At 57.5% G+C, this 17,883-nt stretch overlaps 1 protein-coding gene across 4 annotated transcripts in view; it reads left to right on the top strand.

Moving 5' to 3' along the window:
• The window catches only part of LOC117651823 (E3 ubiquitin-protein ligase Rnf220-like), a 71,652-nt gene extending 53,781 nt beyond the window's left edge, over nt 1-17,871 (top strand). For all 4 annotated transcript variants that reach the window (XM_034396224.1, XM_034396226.1, XM_034396223.1 and 1 more), the window contains 6 exons: nt 14,637-14,875; nt 15,000-15,152; nt 15,576-15,699; nt 16,063-16,487; nt 16,567-16,641; nt 16,737-17,871. In XM_034396224.1, coding sequence (XP_034252115.1) covers nt 14,637-14,875; nt 15,000-15,152; nt 15,576-15,699; nt 16,063-16,487; nt 16,567-16,641; nt 16,737-16,808 — 1,088 coding nt within the window. In that variant the 3' untranslated portion in view covers nt 16,809-17,871. The remainder of the gene's footprint in view (nt 1-14,636; nt 14,876-14,999; nt 15,153-15,575; nt 15,700-16,062; nt 16,488-16,566; nt 16,642-16,736) is intronic.
• Nucleotides 17,872-17,883: the final 12 nt, after the last annotated feature.

Raw genomic sequence — 17,883 nt, 5'->3', positions numbered from 1 at the left:
GAAGCGGGCGACGCGCCACGTCACCCCAAAAGCGAAACGTGTAACTCGATTAGAATTTTCGCGAGCGAGCGGCTGTGTGTGAGTGAGCGCGTGTGTGTGTGTGTGTGTGTGCGCGCGGTGCAGCTGAGGCTTTTAGTATGATGTCTCATTCGCTGATGCATGCATGTCGCCCGCTGATTGTAAAAGCGTTAAAAAAAAATATCACGTGTGGAGACAGGACGGGTGTGTGTGAGGCACAGAGAGAGAGAGAGAGAGAGAGAGAGAAGAGAGAGAGAGAGAGAGAGAGAGAGAGAGAGAGAGAGAGAGAACTTCGAGGGCTGCAGCAAATAGATGGATTGGAAAGCAAAAGCTGGGAGCCGCGGGGAGAGTGACAATTTAGACCCGCCAGCCTTTTGCGTTTCAATTTTATTTTTCAAACGAATAAATCTTTCTAGTGGAGAGGTGAGGCAACGAGTCGCTGTGAGGCCCCGAGTAGAAAACAAAACAGAAAAGGACGGCCTCAACTACCGCGGCCGCCGCGCCGCCCGGTTCTCCCTCACTGTAAAAGCGCGCCACTTTTATAAACCCGTGTGTCATGGAGATGTCTTTATAGCCTGCAGCGGACGGTCGGGCGGACGCTGCTACTACTGGTCTTGGCTTTCTAGAGACGGCGCGTTGTCCATCTTGTCTTGTCTCTGTCTGTCTGCATGGAAATGCTCGGTGCGTTTCATGGCCCGCATTCGTTTGGTCGGACGGAACGTCGGGACGCCGAGTTCGCGATGCCATTCGAGGAATTCCGCTGAATGCGTTTCGCAGTGACGGCGACGCACAGTGGGCCAGAAGACCGGTGGAGGCGGACAAAACGACGGCGCTAGAGTTTCTGCGACTGGATGAAAATAATTTTTCGCGACTTTTTTTGACTCACCTTTAAATGTCAGTGCGTTTACTTTGACGCCTCGTGAGTTGTTTGTTGTGCCTCGGTCCTTAAAAAATGGGCACTCGCCGGAGCATTCGCGGAAGGCCCCGCCATCACCGCGCTAACTCCTATTTTATTGGTTTCGATCTTTATTTTCGTCATTTTGTATTTTACGCCTCGGCCGCGGTTACGACTATGATTAGCCCGGTGTAAACTGACGTCTGTTTGTCCTCCTTCTCCGACACTCTCGCGGGCCGTTCCGGAGTATCGAATCGGGGCTCAAGATTTTTTTTACGAAAACCAAGAAAATTAGAAAGCAAGAAACCATTTTTCTGGGTGCAGAGAATGCAAGGGAGATTTTCTGCCTCTTATTTTTACTTAATTCTTTAATTTGACACTCACGTTCTGTCTTGTCGTGCCGCCTGCCGTGTCGGCGGCCTCTGTGCCTCTGTGCGCGGCCACCGCCGCTTAGCTTGCGTGTATGGAACGGTTCGAACACGGCTGTGCCGACGCGCTGCGTATTGCGTATCGCCTGCAGATCAGTGCCTGAGAGAGAGAGAGAGAGAGAGAGAGAGAGAGAGAGAGAGAGAGAGAGAGAGAGAGAGAGAGAGAATGTGTGCGTGCCTACGGCTAGCTCTGCGTAATGTATGGGGAGGGGCGGAGCGTGGCCGCGCCGTACAGAAGGTTGGCATTCCTGCTTCGGCTTCTTTGCACCTTTTGGGAAAGCTGCGCGTAAGAGGGAAAGAGAGAGAGAGAGGGGGGGAGGGATGCGGCGCGCTGCGCGTTGGTTGGCTGAGCCCCGCTACCCCCCAGGCGTGGGCGGCGCAGGTGCCCCACCTGGGGCCACGCAGTCCCACGCCCGGCCACGCCCCCCAGCTAGCACTCTCTTAGCGTGTTCCTTTTGGGCCTTTTGCCAGCCGCGCTGTATTCATTTGCACGCATTTCTCTCTCTCTCTCTCTCTCTCTCTCTCTCTCTCTCTCTCTCTCTCTCTCTCTCTCTCTCTCTCTCTCTCTCTCTCTCTCTCTCTCTTCCAGTGTCGGGTCGAATTGCCCGACGCGCTCCTCGCGCTATAGCAACTCCCTGTAATCGCGCGCGGCTGTCGAGTCGTTGGGAACAAAGGGAAGAAAAATGTAAAAGTTGGTCATTTATCGGTCTCTCTCTTGCTCCCTCCCTGGTCTCTTGTTCTCTCTCTCTCGCTCTCTGTCAGCTCGCGCACGACTCGGCCGTACGCGCGGCCGCCGTGTCTCCCGAAGTCCCGAGGCACCAAAAGGAAAGGAAATTGTCGAATCTTTGTGCCACTCGGCTTGCTCGTGTTTTCCGTTTACAGTAGCCCTCCCCTTTGTTGTTTTTGTTTTTTCCCCTCCCCCCTCGGTCCCTGCGGCCCGTGGACGACATGGACAGTCCGAGTTCATGCAAAGCAGATTCCTGCTGCGGACAATAGTGTTTGTGGTCGCCAGTTTTTATTTGGCTTTACCTCCTCTCTTTTCCCCTGGCTGTTGTTTTTCGAACCATTGGAAATAATCGTCGTCGAGTACACTGTAAGGTCGCGCGCGTGGCACGGTGGGGCCTGAAGACCGGTGGAGGCGGCCAACAGCGACTCTAGAGCTCAAAACGCGTCTGGAGTTTTGGCCGCCGCCACTGGTCTTCTAACCCACTGTGCGTCGCGGTGACCTGCCTTACGGTGTGGTGGCGACGCGCAGCCACGGCCGTTACGTGGTTCGTGGACGCGACGCCCCTCGGCCGGGAGTTTATCACCGGCAAGTACGTCATCGCGGTGCCCGTGACAGGGGGTGTCCCGGCCAGGGCCAGCCAGGTCCTGGACGCGGCGGCTGCCCCTGGCTGGCCGTGTCGGGTTGAACCGACCGTGAGGGACGAGCACTGCTTTCGTCGCTCTGTCTCTCTCGCACCTGTACGGTGCGCCGCGTGAGTGCGAGAGAGACGGAGCGACAGAATGCGGCTGCAGGGGCCGAGGTGGGGGCGGCACCGACACTGTCAGGGGAGTCAAAACAGTGTCGTGGACACTGTTGTCGTGACACTGTGACGGAGCCCTGTCTTTTCCAGTGCGAGCACGGTGTGCGAGAGGGGGGGGGGGGCAGGCCTGTGCCGCCGAACTTCGGGCCGGCTCGCTAAAGCCCGTCAAAGTGACCACCGCCACTCGGGCCAAGGCTAATTGCGTTAATGATCGCCTCTTTGACTGCACCGCGTGCACCCAGCCGCCTACTCTGTCGCACTCGCGGACCGCCCCGGACGAGAGAGGGAGAGAGAGAGAGAGAATTCCCCTGTAGTGTCGCCTCCGCTTCGTGCGGTCTTGAGGGTGCGGTGTCGCCGTGAAAGGAGCGGGCCAGGTTTTGGCGCGAAAACTAGCTCTGATCGCTCTGTTTGAATGTAGCCGCGCGGTCTGCCGGAATGACTTTGGGCGGTTGATTGATTAATTGCTTGATTGGCGGTGTGCCAGAGAGTGCATGAAGGTGTAGCCAGCCCGATGCACCCCCACCCGAAACGCTCCACCAGGCACAAAGTGCCTGACCTTTTAGCTCCCATTTTCCCTCTCTCCTTCTCCCTGCGTGTGTGTGGTCGCCGTGCATGAAAGCGCCGGCGATTTTTCGCGCGTCTTTTTTTCCGGTTTATTTATTTTAAATTTCCGATGCGCTTTCCGCGCGGCCTTTCGCTTTGACACACGCAGGCAGACATGCAACGCCATTCGGATGGCGAAACGGAGCCCTCGTCTTTTTTTCCGCCTCTCCTTCTCCTTTTCGGTTTGACTGGTTCTATATTGCTTTCGGTATTCGCAATATTTCACCAGGATTCGCGCCCTACACTGTACACATCAGCTTGTAGCAGCGCCGTGTTTCTGTACGTATGTGGGGCTCGTGGTCGTCCCCGCCGAGAGAGAGAGAGAGAGAGAGAGAGAGAGAGAGAGAGAGAGAGAGAGAGAGATAGAGATAGAGATAGAGATAGAGATAGAGATAGAGATAGAGAGAGAGAGAGAGAGAGAAGAGATAGAGAGAGATAGAGAGAGAGAGAGACTGACACTGTGCAGTGGCTGCACGCGGGGCCGGCGCGGGCCAGAATAGAGCCTCTCTGTGTGTTGTACCAACGCGCGGCATGGGGTAGGGGAGAGGGGTGAAGGGGTGGGGAGGGGGAGGGGGGGGGGTCGTAGTTACAGCGCTACTAGTCGCCGGCACCCGTCACCGCTTTGGCATCATTTATTACGCCCGGTAGAGCGAGGCGCGCCCCGCGACGCCCCGCGACACCGCGCCTCAAAACGCACAGATTTGTACTTGTCAGGACTGCTGGCCCGGAGTCTGGCTGGCCCGGAGGAATATCCCTGGGGCCACGACTTACAGCGTACGTCCGGCGGGCGGGACTCTGAGGAAGACTCAACTCGACTCCCCGTTCTTGACTGGTGGCCCATCGGCTGTGCACACTTCTGTGCTTTATCTCAGTTTGAACATTGATACAAGGTTTGAGAAATTTTGTTGAAACTCGGGCTAAAGAATTTTTGCCTGTTGCTTCTTCTTTTTTCGCTCTGAAGCAATTTTTGACCGACTTTGCGAGACCCGCAGTGCAGGGTTTTTGTTTTCCATCGATAGGGAAGGGGTTGTCTGTTGGTCCATTTTTTGGCATAAAGTGAAGGCTGTTCCGGCTCGAGGGATGAGCGCTTTTTAAAAGGCTGGCCGCGCGGGGGTGGGGCGCCCAGTGGACAGGGCAGCAGGGCCAGGGTCTCTGCAGACCGATTCCGAGTGTCGTCGCTCCGTCTCTCTCGCACCCACAGAGGGTGCCCAATGAGTGCGAGAGAGACAGAGCGACGAAAACGACTCTCGGAATCAGTCTGAGCCGATAGCGTGTCGATGGCGCGCCGAGTGACACCAATTTAGCCTCGGCATTTCGATCAAAATTGAGTCGAGAGGGCGGCCTGGCGAGGCGTGGCGAGGCCGGGTGCTGACCTGATATCTCTATCTCGCTCCAGCGCGGTGGCAGCCACGGCCGCCGTGGTCGTGTCCCCGGCGGCCCTGCGGACTGATTCCGAGAGTCGCTTTCGTCGCTCTGTCTCTCTCGCACCTACACGGGACGCCCCATGAGTGCGAGAGAGACAGAGCGACGACGCTCGGAATCAGTGTGCTGGCTGGCCGTGGCTCTTTGACTGGACGCGCACCAGCCACCACAGCGCGGTCCAGGGCCCGCTCCACGGCGTGGTGGCGGCACCGAGGAATTTCGGAATTGCTCTGCCTGAAAAACAATAAAATCTGGCACATCACGCCGCGGCGCGCAGCGCGGCAGCGCGCAGCCAAACCAACGGTCGGCCGGCCCCACGGTCCGCTGGCTGGGTGCCCTCGCTCCGTCCCTCTCGCACCCACGTCGGGCGCCCCGTGAGAGAGAGAGAGAGAGAGAGAGAGAGAGAGAGAGGAGAGAGAGAGAGAGGAGGCGTCCCTTTCGGAATGAGCCGGCGGCGACTCGCCTCCCCCCGGGGCCAGTTCGCGCTGTTCGCACTGTTCGCGCCCTCCCTCGCAGGAATGCCGGGGCATTCAGCAACACCTCCCCCCCCCCCTCCCCCCGCCACGCCACGCCGTCCGTATTACGCAACAAACTGCACTAAAACTACGGCTGAATTGAAACAACAGCCGAGCCGCGGCGACGCGCTGCCCCTGGCTGGAGCCGCCGCTCTGCCGTGAATCTCTCGAGCGGAGCGAGCGAGACAGAAAAGGACTGGCTCGAGTATCACAAACATCGTGTCAGGCAAAGGAATTTCGTAAAAAAAAGTTAACAATTTGTCAAGCCTTTGCTGCTTAGCAGAAAAGAGAGATGTCGATTCGTTTTCCCCTAAGCTTCCACATCTTGAACGTGTACTTTCAAAACCTTGCCTCCTGTACTCTTGTTTTTAGCCAAAAAGGAACACTTTTTGGGCTCACTCGACACTTTGGTGATCGAATGTCCGTGAAAGTGACGTCACTATGTGGCGCCTTTTTTTGTTTCTTTCCGGCCTGGTTTGCTGGGGAAGGCGGGGCGGGCGGCCATCCGGAGTGGCGGGGCGGGGCGGGGCGGGGCGGGGCGGGGCGCGTCTTTGAAAGGAGCCCCGCCGCGGATTGCGGGCTCAAATTTATGCGCTGGTGTTTATGGTTTTTACAGCGACAATGCGGCTTGCTAGCCTCGCCGGCTGCGGCTGCCTGTGGCTGCCCGGCTCGCTGAGGCTTACGGGCTTTCCCCCACTTGCTCTCTGCCCGCTCTGCTCCTCGCGGCTCCTCGGCCCGCAGTACTTATCAATTGGCCGTTTGGCTTTTATATTTCTGTTTGGTTGCGGCGGAGAAGCGGCGGGGCGCGCGCGGACGTGGCCGCACTGCAAAATCCAGTGGTGGCAAGTCCGCCAAGCCGTTTTGAATTTGCCAAAAAAAAAAAAAAAAAAAAGGAAACTGAAATCTTTATCAGCTTGGCAGGCGCTAGCTCCTCCGGCCGCCCGCAATGCCAAACTTTGGCTAGCTGGGTGGTGTTTTATGGCTTGGCTTATGCCTATGGCGTCATTTTGCGAACTTGTTCTTCGTATATAACAAACTAAATACAGTTTGTATCTTACATATGCTCTGAATACTTCGTCAGGTTTTAAGCGCGAGGACATGATGCGTTGCCGTTGTTGTTGTTGTTGTTGTCAGCCCAGTGTGCCGGAATGTGGCGCCTCGCCGGCTTTTCATTTCATAGCGCGTCCTCGGCGTCGTTCTCGTCGTCTGGGTTTCGGAAGGTGTTAAAAGTGTCGCCATCATCATCACGGCAGCCCGTAACTGCAGCAGCAGCGACCGTGCCACGCCACTGCCACGCCGTGCCACGCCACTGCCAAGCCGTGCCACGCCACTGCCACGCACACACTGCCGCCATCAGGGCCGTCCGCCACGTTTGGGGCCTTTTTGCAGTGCCCCTCGACGCGCATTGTCTCGCCCGGAATGTCTTGCTTCTTTCCGCGCGGCGGTGGAGGGGGCGGAGGGGAGGGGGCTGCGTTTTTACGCGATCTGATAAATACCGGCGAGGAGGGGGGGGGGGGAGGGGGGGAGGGTCCTAGTAAAAGCGGGATAAGGGAAACAAATTGGAAGTGGACAGGGCGCAGTGAGCGGCTGGCTGGTGCCTCTGCTGGTGCTTAAAATGACAATGTCGTTTTTAATGTCGTCAGGAAGGCCCAGACCTCCTGGCCGGCGACGGTGCGTAGCGCAGGGCGCGCCAGGCAGCCGCGAACATCTCTTCCGCAGGTGGATTGGACTGGGGGAGGGGGGAGGGGAGTGGGGCGACGACGGCAAGTGGACAAGATTTAGACGGCTGCTGCTACACGGCCTATTGGCCCGAAGGCCCCGCTCGGCGGCTCGGGACCCGGCCTTGCCTTTTTAAAACCCGTGCTTAAACGTTCGATATTAACGGCTCTAGTTGTGGTTGTGTGGTGTGTGTGTGTGTGCTGGGTGGGTGTGTAGTGGTCGCAGGGGCTGGCAGGGGCGAGGGGGACCTGTAGTGACAGAAAAACAAGTTGGCGGTGCCATTAAGGGGGCGGCTGCGGCCCGCAGAGCCACAGATATGAGTCCATAAAGCAGTGGGGGTTCGGCCCGACCGGGCCCGACCGGGCCAGGGGAGGAGTGGGGGGAAGCACCTGGTCTTGCGAGTGTGTGTGTGTGTGTGTGTCGCTCTCCCTACATCATCATCAGGAGGGCCTAAGTCTTAGGGTGGACGCACGCACACACACACACTCACTCACAGTTTGCTCATGTGGTCTTGCGGACCGTCCTCAAGATGCGACAGAGGCCCGCTTATTCACGCCCGCGTGAGAGAGAGAGAGAGAGAGAGAGAGAGAGAGAGAGAGAGAAAAGGGGGAAGTAGAGGAGAGAGAGAGAGAGAGCGATCAGGTGCGATACGTCGGTTGCGCATCGCGCGCGGTTCATGTCGATATTCTCTCTCTCTCTCTCTCTCTCTCTCTCTCTCTCTCTCTCTCTCTCTCTCTCTCCTCTCTCGCTCTCTCGCTCTCTCGCTCCCATGTCGGCTTGTTTGACGCAATGATGCGTGCAGCCCCGCTGATATTGCAGCCGCCACACCGTCGGCTTCAGACTGATTCCGCACAGTGTTCTCGTCGCTCCGTCTCTCTCGCACCGACGCGGATCTCTCCGCGAGAGAGAGAGAGAGAGAGAGAGAGAGAGGCTACGCCGCCACGCCCCGCGTGTTTGATGTGCCCCCTCGCAATAAGCACCGCGGTCCGAATTCCTTTAATAATGTTGTTATGGAATTATGATGTGTTATTGCTGCGCGGTGGGCGTGGCCTTTGGGCCTCGGGCCGCCCTCGCCTGCCTTTGCGCTGCCCTCCGCGAGGCTAGAGGCGAGGCTAGACGAGACGCGTGCAGTGCGATACGATCGCCGCCGTGCCTCCACCAGCCCGGACCAACCCCCTCTGTGATGGTGTGTGTGTGTGTGTGTGTGTGTGTGTGAGTGAGTACCTGATGGTAGGCTGCCCGCAAAACTTGCCCTTGCATATAGGCAAAATAAACGCGTTGTGTGTGTGTGTGTGTGTGTGTGTGTGTGTGTGTGTGTGTGTGTGTGTGTAAGAGTGAGTGAGTGAGACGAAGACGGCTGGCCTTTTGGGTCGTCGTCGCCGAGGAGGTCCTCCAAGGCCCAAAGCCTTAATGAATGGCCCCCGCCCGACGAGGGGCGGCTTGGGGGCGGCACGGCACTGCACTGCGTGGCACGCCACTGCTACCGGGGCTTCGCGGGATTAAGAGGTAGACAAGGACAAGTGGCGTAGTTTTGTCCAAAAAATAAGAGGCGGAGGGAGTATGCGACGGGTGAACGGGAACGAACGCCTAGACGTCCAAACAAACGCCATGACGTTTCCGGTCAAGCTTTTCTAAAATTTGCGCTTCTTTTTAAAAAAAAAAAGGATACCAAAAATTCACTTTGTTTTCTTGTTTGTGTTTTTATTCCAATTTATTCATTGTTGTTGTTGTTGTTTATAGAGCGTAGGTGAGAGACCACGCCTTGCGGTCGGCGTTTGAAAACGAGGCGGGAAACCGGCGGCGGACGCCAAAGCGCGGGATGACGCGGCATGCGTATGTCGCGGTGCGTCGCGGTGCGTCGCGGCAAATGGATTGTAATTGCTCATTATTCGCGCGGTAATTTATGTCCGTACTCCGTGCCTCTCGGTGCGCGGCGCCTTTATGGCGCTGCCTAGGCACGCCCAAGGCACGCCGTCTGCCGCGCCGCCAGCACACTGATTCCGAGAGTCGTTTTCGTCGCTCTGTCTCCCTCGCACCCATACGGGACGCCCCATGAGTGCGAGAGAGACAGAGCGACGACTCTCGGAAGCGGCCTGCTGGCGGTGGTGCATTAGCAGTGCAGCCGCCACCGTGCCGCGGCGGCTCGCAAGGCGCGGATTTCGAAGAGAGAGAAAAGAAAATGCCCGAGTCTGTCTGTCTCTGTCGCACCCCCTACGGGACGCACCGCCCCGAGTGCGCGCGAGAGAGACAGGAAGATGTCTGGTGCTTTATCCGCGCGCGCTGAGCGTTTTATTTATTTTTGCACGTAACGCCGCGCGTTAAACTGGTGATGGATCGCACGGCTTAATTACGCCAACTCACTCACTTGGCGCCAATAAGCGGATCAGCAGACTGAGAGTCGTTTTCGTCGCTCTGTCTCTCTCGCACCCATACGGGCCGCCCCATGAGAGCGAGAGAGAGAGAGCGAGCGACGAAGACGACTCTCGGAGTCAGTCTGCAGGCAACAGCCAGGCGACAGTGAGGCAGCACGTGCCTGGACGAGGCAAGTGCAGGCGGCACTTGTCTTGGGGACGCGCGGCGAGCGTTCGACGGGCCGGGCTTAGCGAACGAGGTGTTTGACCCAGGGAACGGGTTTCGTAGCGCTAGTGAGGCTGGGGCTAGGTGCTCGCTTTGAGGCGGACACTCGGTTCTGCCACTGCGACTTCTCAGTGGCAGATCGATAGGGTGGGAAAAAAAATCGTTTTTGTGGGGATTCGAACCCGCACCTACTCAATGGAAGGCTAATTAGTTGAAGTGTGAAGGGCGGAGCGCGGAGCGGGGCCTCGGCAGCACTAGCCTTACCGGGCGGCCCTGTTGACTGATTCCGAGAGTTGTTTTCGTGACTCTGTCTCTCTCTCACTCACGGAGCGTTCCGTACAGGTGCAAGAGAGACAGAGCGACGAAAACGACTCTCGGAATCGGTCTGCTGCCGACCCCGCCGGCCGGGCCAGGCTGTGCTGTGTGCTCTTCATTTTGACTTTGTAGTGGCGAAGAAAAGAAGCGCGCACCATAAAGACGGGGCTTTGGATGTAATCGGTCGTACGGCCGGCCGGTAAGAGGCTTACCGACTCCCGAGGTGTTGTCTGTGCTACTGTGCGACGCCCTCTCTCCCTCTCTCTCTCTCTCTCTCTCTCTCCCTCTCTCTCTCCCTCTCTCTCTCTCTCTCCCTCTCTCTCTCTCTCTCCCTCTCTCTCTCCTGTCCCTCCTCACCCCACTCCAAACTCGCGGACCTCTCTCTTCCACAGCAACAACAGCTTCCTGCATTCGGCAACGCGTGGTGGACACTGAAGCATTGTTAGAATCGAATATGAAATGGGGCTGTTTGTGGCCTGCCGCCTGCGACTCTCGGGGTAGGCAACTCGTGACAGCCGTGCCTGCGGTATTGCCTACCCGCCAGGCGGCGTGTGTGCGGCCAGTGAGTTTGCCTACACTGACTGTGGACGGGCGCCCCCCTCCGCGGGGCATTGGAAAGTGTTGTCCGTCGGAATGGCGTTTTGATGGTGGCGTGGCGTCCCCGCGGGGACTCAGGGACTGGCCGATGAGGTTTCTATGATGGCCGTGTAAACTGGAGAGTCCACGGCGCGTTTGGTGTTCGGTCCCGGCGTGGTGAAGTGGGCCGTTGCCGCTCTGCTCCGCTGCCGGGAGTGTCCGGAACGGAGCCATAAAAATCAATTACACTTTGTGACTACAGTGGAGGTGCTGCCAGTGCAGGTGCTGCTTGCAGGCGAAGCACGCGAAGCGGCGTGAAACCGACCCGTGTTTTTTACGCGTGGAAAAGCACGCTCGGGGAGGGGGTGTTGTTTTGGAGTCCGATTGAAGTGAGTCGGGCCGTGTGGGTGTGTCCGTCAGCTCGCTGCCCGTCACACAGTGATCCAGAAAACCAGTGGAGGCGGCCGAAACTCTAGACGCTTTTTGAGCTCAGAGTCGCTAAACAGGACTCGAACCGAACTGTGACCCCACCAATGGATTCCTCGTTCGGAGAGCAATGCATTGGTAGGGTCACACGTTCGGTTCGAGTCCCATTTAGCGACGCTGGAGCTGAAAACGCGTCTAGAGTTTTGGCCGCCTGCACCGGTCCTCTGGCCCACTGTGCGCTGTCTCCGTCTGCTCCCGACCCGCTGACTCGCTGTCCAGGCCGTCGGCCGTCTTTATGGAGGCCGCGGGCCCCACCTCGCTGCCTCGCTGGCGGCGAAGGTAATGTGGCAGTAAATTTGTGACTAAGTTTATCACTGGGTTGACAGTTAGTTCTCAATCTGCTGTTCGGTCAAATTATGCTCGCGCGTCCGGGGCCGGCGGCGGGCCGGACTGTGTGGCCCGGAGGGGAGAGGGGAAGGGGGGCTCACCTGTTACAATATAAATATATATGTCGTGCGGGCTTTAGGGCATCTCTGCGGACTCGACCTCGGATCGGGCTGTGGTCACAAATCAAAGCGTCTCATGCTGTCTGTCTGTCGGCCGGTCTGTCTGCCTGCGGCCCTCCCCGGCCGTGCCGTGCCGTGCCACTGCCGGCGGGGTACGACTTAAAATGTCGGGATTCGTCTGAGTCACTGGGGAAATGGTTTCTGCGCGGCGCGGGGGCGGGGACGGCTACTCGCGGCCTGGAATCTGGAGTCGGTACCCGGTCCGCTCCAGGCAGCGCGGCGGCGTGGGGCCGGCCGGCCGTCACTGGAGCGACTGGTGCCTTCCAGCGCCGCGACCAGCCCCGCGTCCGGCGAGCAATCTGTCACCGACGATTGATGTCGCGGCCCGCCCCGCCGCTCTCCGTCTCTCTCGCACCCGTGCGGGACGCCCCGCGAGTGCGAGAGAGACGGCACGTGACGTCTCTGTCGCCGCCGTCGTCCCGGCCGGCCCGCCTTTTCCTTATTTGTGGAACAGTGCTGCCGACAAAATGGCCCGGGAGGCATTTTGGTTTGGCCCGTCGGAATGCATTTGGGCTTTGATCGGCGTGGCGGCCAAGGCGAGGCCGAGGCGAGGGCGATCGCCCCTCCCTGCATGGCTTTATCAGATGGGATTGGCTCCGACCCCCCCCCCCCCCCCCTGCCCATTGTCCTCAATCCCGGCTGGCTTCCTTAACCCGCAAAGCCGGCGAGGCGAGCCCCGACCGAAATACCTGTTCGGCGTCACGGCGCTCTGCTCGGCTCTGCCGCGCGCCGAGCTCACAAAACGCTTCGGGAGGACTTTTGTGATTCGGAACAAGCATGCCGGAACGCCACACTCGGAGCGGTTCCGGAACCTCTCTCGCGTCGCTCTGTCTCTCTCGCACCTTTGTGGAACGCCCCATGAGTGCGAGAGAGAGAGACAGAGAGAAGGCGTCGGGCTGCCGGTACTCCGGCACGAGTGCCTGCTGGAGTCCGGCTGGAGCGACTGGAGCCTCGCTGATGCCGTTCCGATTGCCGTGATGACGATACGGTACTTACTGCGCTTCCTTTCTGGAGGCTTAAACGCCGCCACCACCACCCGAAAAAAAAAACAAGAAAAGAAAAGCGAAATCCGAAGTGAAGAGGCGGGTGTTTGAACCCGGGACCTTGTCGTATAATGACATTAGTATATATCGGCGGCAAACGGCGGGTCGTATCGTTCAGGGGGCGAGGCGGGGCGGCGCGGTCGCCACCAAATGGACATCGATGAGGGCCCGGCGGCCGGCGTCGCTCTGTCTCGCTCGCTCCCCCACGGCCCGTGTCGTGAGTGCGAGAGAGACAGCGCGACCGAGCGAGGCTGCGTCTCATTTGGGCGCGGTGTTGATGCCACCTGTTGTGGCCGTGCCGATTCATGGCATTGATCGAGTTTCCACAGCCCGGCCCGCCGCGGCCCGCGTACTCGGCGCCTCGGCTTAGCGGCCCCGCGACGCGACGCGCTGCCGCGCCTTAAAAGGATTCAAGTATTACGTGACTTTGTTTTTGTTGTTTTCGATTTTGTTTTGACCGTTTGGTCCTTGAGCACGCCGCTTAGTTGCTCATCAGGCTCGTCGTTCCGAACCCGGGGCGGGCAGTGTGCCTTCCTGGGCGCCGCCACCGCCAAGCGGCCACCTGGCTCTCGCTCTCGTCACTTGAACGACCCTCGGAGTTCGCTCTCAATTTTTCCTTCGAATTGCTTCAAATGTCTGTAGTGGGATGAAGCGAAAGCGAAGAACTTGGCTGTAGTTTTACCAGTGTGCCCTAGCTAGAGGCAGAGCTTCCTCGCTTGGCAGGTGTGTTGTTGCATGCGGCCCGCGCCGAGTCTGGGGCGGGGCGGGGCCGCCGAGGGGGTGGGGCTTGCCGTGCCGGGCTTGCCGCGAGGCCACGCCCTCCACCTCGGAGCGCCGCGCTTGGCTGCTGCGCCGTGGCCCCGGTGGGTAGGCAACTGGGCGGGGCACAGCGGCGCAGCGGCACTGCAAGTGGCTGGCACTGCGTACGGCGCACTGCGTCCCAGGTCCCAGGCACGGCGGGGCAGGGCCGGGCACGGCGCGCCGAGGCGACTACTTATGCGCTCCCCCGGGTCCCCCCCCCTCCCCCGCCGTCCCGCTGCTGCGGAATGTCGGCGAATTTTTCTCTCCAGCGGTGTGCTTTGCGAGGCGGGGAAAGGAGAATCCGGCCGAGATTATCCCTGCCGGGGCCTCCTGGAAGCTTGCTGGAAGCTTGGAAGAAGCTTACTGGAGCTTTCTGGAAGCTTACAAGAGCTTGCTGTAAGCTTACTGGAGCTTGCTGGAAGCTTGCTCTGAAAGGTTGCTGGAGCTTGCTGGAGGGCTGCTGCAACTCGAGGAAGAGGTCGGCCATCTTTAAGCACCCGCCCTCTCGCCCGACCCCTCTCCAGGCAGCCGGCAGCTGCTGGAGAATTTCCCGGGCCAAAGAGCTTCCAGACTCGCCCTTGCACACCCGTCCTGCCCGTCTGTCTGTCTGTCTGTCTGTCTGCCCGTCCGTCTGTCCTTCCAGCGTGCGCGGCTGCCCTGTAGCATTGGCACTCCTGTTTTATTGTTATGGCTGTGCCGCCGCGCCGCCAGTGTGACCAACGTGACGAACGTGTTATCAATCGCACCCCCCTCCTCCCGGCGGTGGTTGTCTCTGGTCTCGCCCGTTTTGCCGGCACCGTGCGAGTGAGCGGTGAGCGCGGCAACGCCCACGGTGACGAGACGCGCCGAATGCGCAGTCATGAGACGAGGACATGGAGACATGCACTGCCGAGGGAATGGGCAGCATGGCATTGCCACTCTGACATGCCATCGCGTTCAGAAGTTGCTTGACGACCGCCAACTCTTTCCCTGGACGTGACAGAGTCAGAGATCACAATGTGGAATAAACTTTAAAATTTTAATGGATGATAGGCCTATCAAGGAATATGCAAGAAAAATGCAATGCAATGGCGATTCTTTGTGGGATCTCCCCTAAGCTCAAAACGCGTCTAGAGTTTTGGCCGCCTGCGCCGGTCCTCTGACCCACTGTGCTGCCTCGATGACACGACACGCCACTTGAACGGTCCTTTTTTTTTCCTGTCGCAGGGCGCAAGAAGCTGGTGCAGGACCCCGCCTGCTGCCCGGTGTGCGGCGTGACGGTGCGCGCGGGCGAGCTGGAGTCGCACTTCCTGCAGGAGCTGGACCGCCTGTTCAAGATGTCGCCGGCCGGGCGCGCGCGCCGGTCGCACGGCCCGCCGCACGGCCCGGGCCCCGCCAACACCGCCCCCGCGCGCCCGGGCAACATCGGCTCCACGGCGGACGGCACCGCGGAGGGCCGCTGGGAGGTGAGAACCGTCCACCAATTTGCTCAATTTTCTACTGTAGGAGCAACCTTTGAATTGCGATGAAGCGACGACCGAAATGTTGACAGTGTGTCCTCGTCACTGAGTGTGCGCTTGTTGGTTGCAGACGTACCAGCGGATCAAAGCCAACCGGACGAGTCGACTGCGGATCAAGAACCGCAAGCGGAAGGCGGACGAGGCGACGTGCCCCGTCTGCAACGAGCGCTTCCAGGGCTCCGTCGAGGAGCTCAACCTGCACGTGGAGCACTGCCTGCGGAAGGTGAGGACGGGAGGGGTTTTCCTCCAGCTGGCTAGCACCACTGGAATCGGACGCCTGCGAACCTAGGGTAGGCAACCCAACGCGCAGGTGCTCGGCGGGCTGGCCTATCCTCAGAGCTGCAGGCGCTTACAGTGTCTGTGGACCTGTTTTCCCCGAAAAAGAAGCTGGCAAGCTTTAAGCATTGCTCATTCACTTCGACGGCCGGAGACGCCAGTAGTCTTCTAACTTTCCGTGTGTATACCCCACGCCACAGGGATTCGGCTGCGGAGATACCCCTCGGCTTCGCCGCCAGCTCCCACCAGTCTTGCCAAGGCTGGTCGGTCGCCACCTGGGCCTCTTTACAGTGCAGTAGCAAGGGCGGGAAAATAACCATTCCTCCGCATGTTCTGTCTCTGGAGTGTAATTTTTGACTTTGTTGTCCAGAATGGCGGCGTGGACGAGGACGAGAACGTGGACGTGGAGGGCGACTCGGAGACCTTCGAGGAGTACGAGTGGGCCGGCCAGAAGCGGATACGCGCCTCAACCTTGCTGCAGGGCGGCTACGCAGGTAAAGCATCCTTCACTCCCACACTGTCCCACACCCCCGCGGCGCGACGATACTCCGCGCGCCGGAGACTCCCAAGCCCGAGCGCTGGGGTATCGACGCCGCGGCGCTGGCTCCTCCGGGCGCCTCGCTCACACTGTAGACGCGTTTTGAGCTCCAGAGTCGCTAAATGGGACTCGAACCGATCGCGTGACCCCACCAATGGATTCCTCGTTCGGAGAGCAATCCATTGGTGGGGTCACACGTTCGGTTCGAGTCCCATTAGATGACTCTGGAGCTCAAAACGCGTCCGGGATTTTGACCGCCTCCAGCGGTTTTCTGGCCCACTGGTGGCTCAACAGTGGCTGATCTGTGGTGGTCTTGCAGGCGCCGGCATGGTGACGTCGAGCAGTCGGGGCGGCGCCGAGGAGGACGACAGCGAGCTGGTGGTGGACGGCGACGAGACGGCGACCTACGGGCCGTCGCAGTACTCCGAGGCCGACGTGGTGCCCCCCAGCTCGGAGGAGCCGGAGCGCGACGCGCTGCGTGAGGCGGTGCTCAGCCCCGACGGCCGGGCCACCCCGGCCACCCCCAGGACGGCCGGCGACGTGGCCTCGTCCTCCACCGCGGACGACCTCAAGGACGACGCCAAGGACAAGGACGGCGACGAGCACATGACCCCGCCGGCCGAGGGCGGCGCCGAAGGGTCAGCCGCCAACCCCACCCTGGAGGCACTCAAGAGACGCATCCGGGAGCTGGAGCTGGAGTCCAAGGCCGCCACCGTGGACAAACTCAAGTGCCTCATTTGTATGGTAAGTGTGACGCTGCTCTGTAACCTGTAATTGAAATGGTCGAAACCTTTATTTATACGTCTTTGCTCTTATTTTTCAGGAACGATACAAGAAACCTGCCATATCAATTTGCTGCTGGCATGTTCATTGTGAACAGTGTTGGTTACACACTTTGGTGAGTTTTTACATTAGCTTTGACATTTTGCTGAGTTCTATGATATTAGTACCATTTGCAAAGGTTAACTTGTTTCTTCTTCTTCCTTTTTTCAGGGAGCTAAAAAGCTTTGTCCTCAGTGCAACATGATAACATCACCTACAGATTTGCGACGAATCTACTTGTGACATTTTTAACAGATGGGCTGAGCCTGTGTATTATAATGTATAAATTTTTATGTACAGATTCCTTTTCCTTAAGAGGCCAATGTAATTAATTAGTCTTAGCCATTGATTATGTAACTTATGAAGTCACTTATTTATGTTAATTGTTATGTCCTTGTACATATTGGAACTAGATATTCCAAGAAATGTGGATGGTGTGATAGATGTGGATTGCTTTGCCTGTTATTCATCTTTGGTCTTTTTGTTTAAGTTTTTCTGAATGACCATTATGGCTGTATTCTGATCTAAATTGTTTGTTGATCATATCTTAATCATTTTTTCCTCAGCATGAGTGTGAACTTATTGCATGATATAGTCGTGCATTTCCATTATTTTAATTGTAATGGTATCTGTGAGTTAACATGTTTAAATAATGTCACTGAAGAGCTCGTGTGCAGTTTTGTCTGCAAGTGGTTGAGTCATGTACAGATTTCATGTTATTATTATTTTATTATGGGATTGTAATTTAAAAGTTGTACTGATCTCAAGAGGTAGGCAGCCTCTTTAAATTATTGGAAACTAACTCAGTTGTGATCTTAGGTATGTCCAGTTTCTGTGACAATTCTTTTTCTTTTTTCTGTCTTTAATTACTACTGTTTTAAGTACTGTCTTCTGTAAAAATGAATGAGACATCCTTGCCCAACAAAGATTGTTCTGCTTTCAACAAACTCTACTCTATTGTTAAATCTTCACGTCTAGCGAGATGCTAAAATTGTGGAAGGTAATTCCTTCTCAAAACAAAATCATATTCGATGCGTCTGCCTGGAATCTAATGCATGAGTCACATCATGGCTGTAAAAGAAATTTACATCGTTAGTGATCCTCAGTGCCAATATTCTGCATGAAGTATCTGAATTGTTAAGTTATATTGTGATACTGATACAGTATGATAAATGTTGTGGATGCTACTTCTTGTTGCATACACACGTTTATCAAAAGTCAAACAGATTGTATCATCATCTGGAAATCAGAATTCTTTTGTTCTATTGTTAATAAAAAAAGCACTATTTGCTGTTTTTTAAAAATATTATCTTTCTTT

This window comes from Thrips palmi, unplaced genomic scaffold, assembly GCF_012932325.1.
Source record: "Thrips palmi isolate BJ-2018 unplaced genomic scaffold, TpBJ-2018v1 HiC_scaffold_6, whole genome shotgun sequence".
Lineage (NCBI taxonomy): Eukaryota > Metazoa > Arthropoda > Insecta > Thysanoptera > Thripidae > Thrips > Thrips palmi.
Note: the sequence above shows the minus strand (reverse complement) of the source record. Positions and strands in the feature narration are given on the sequence as shown.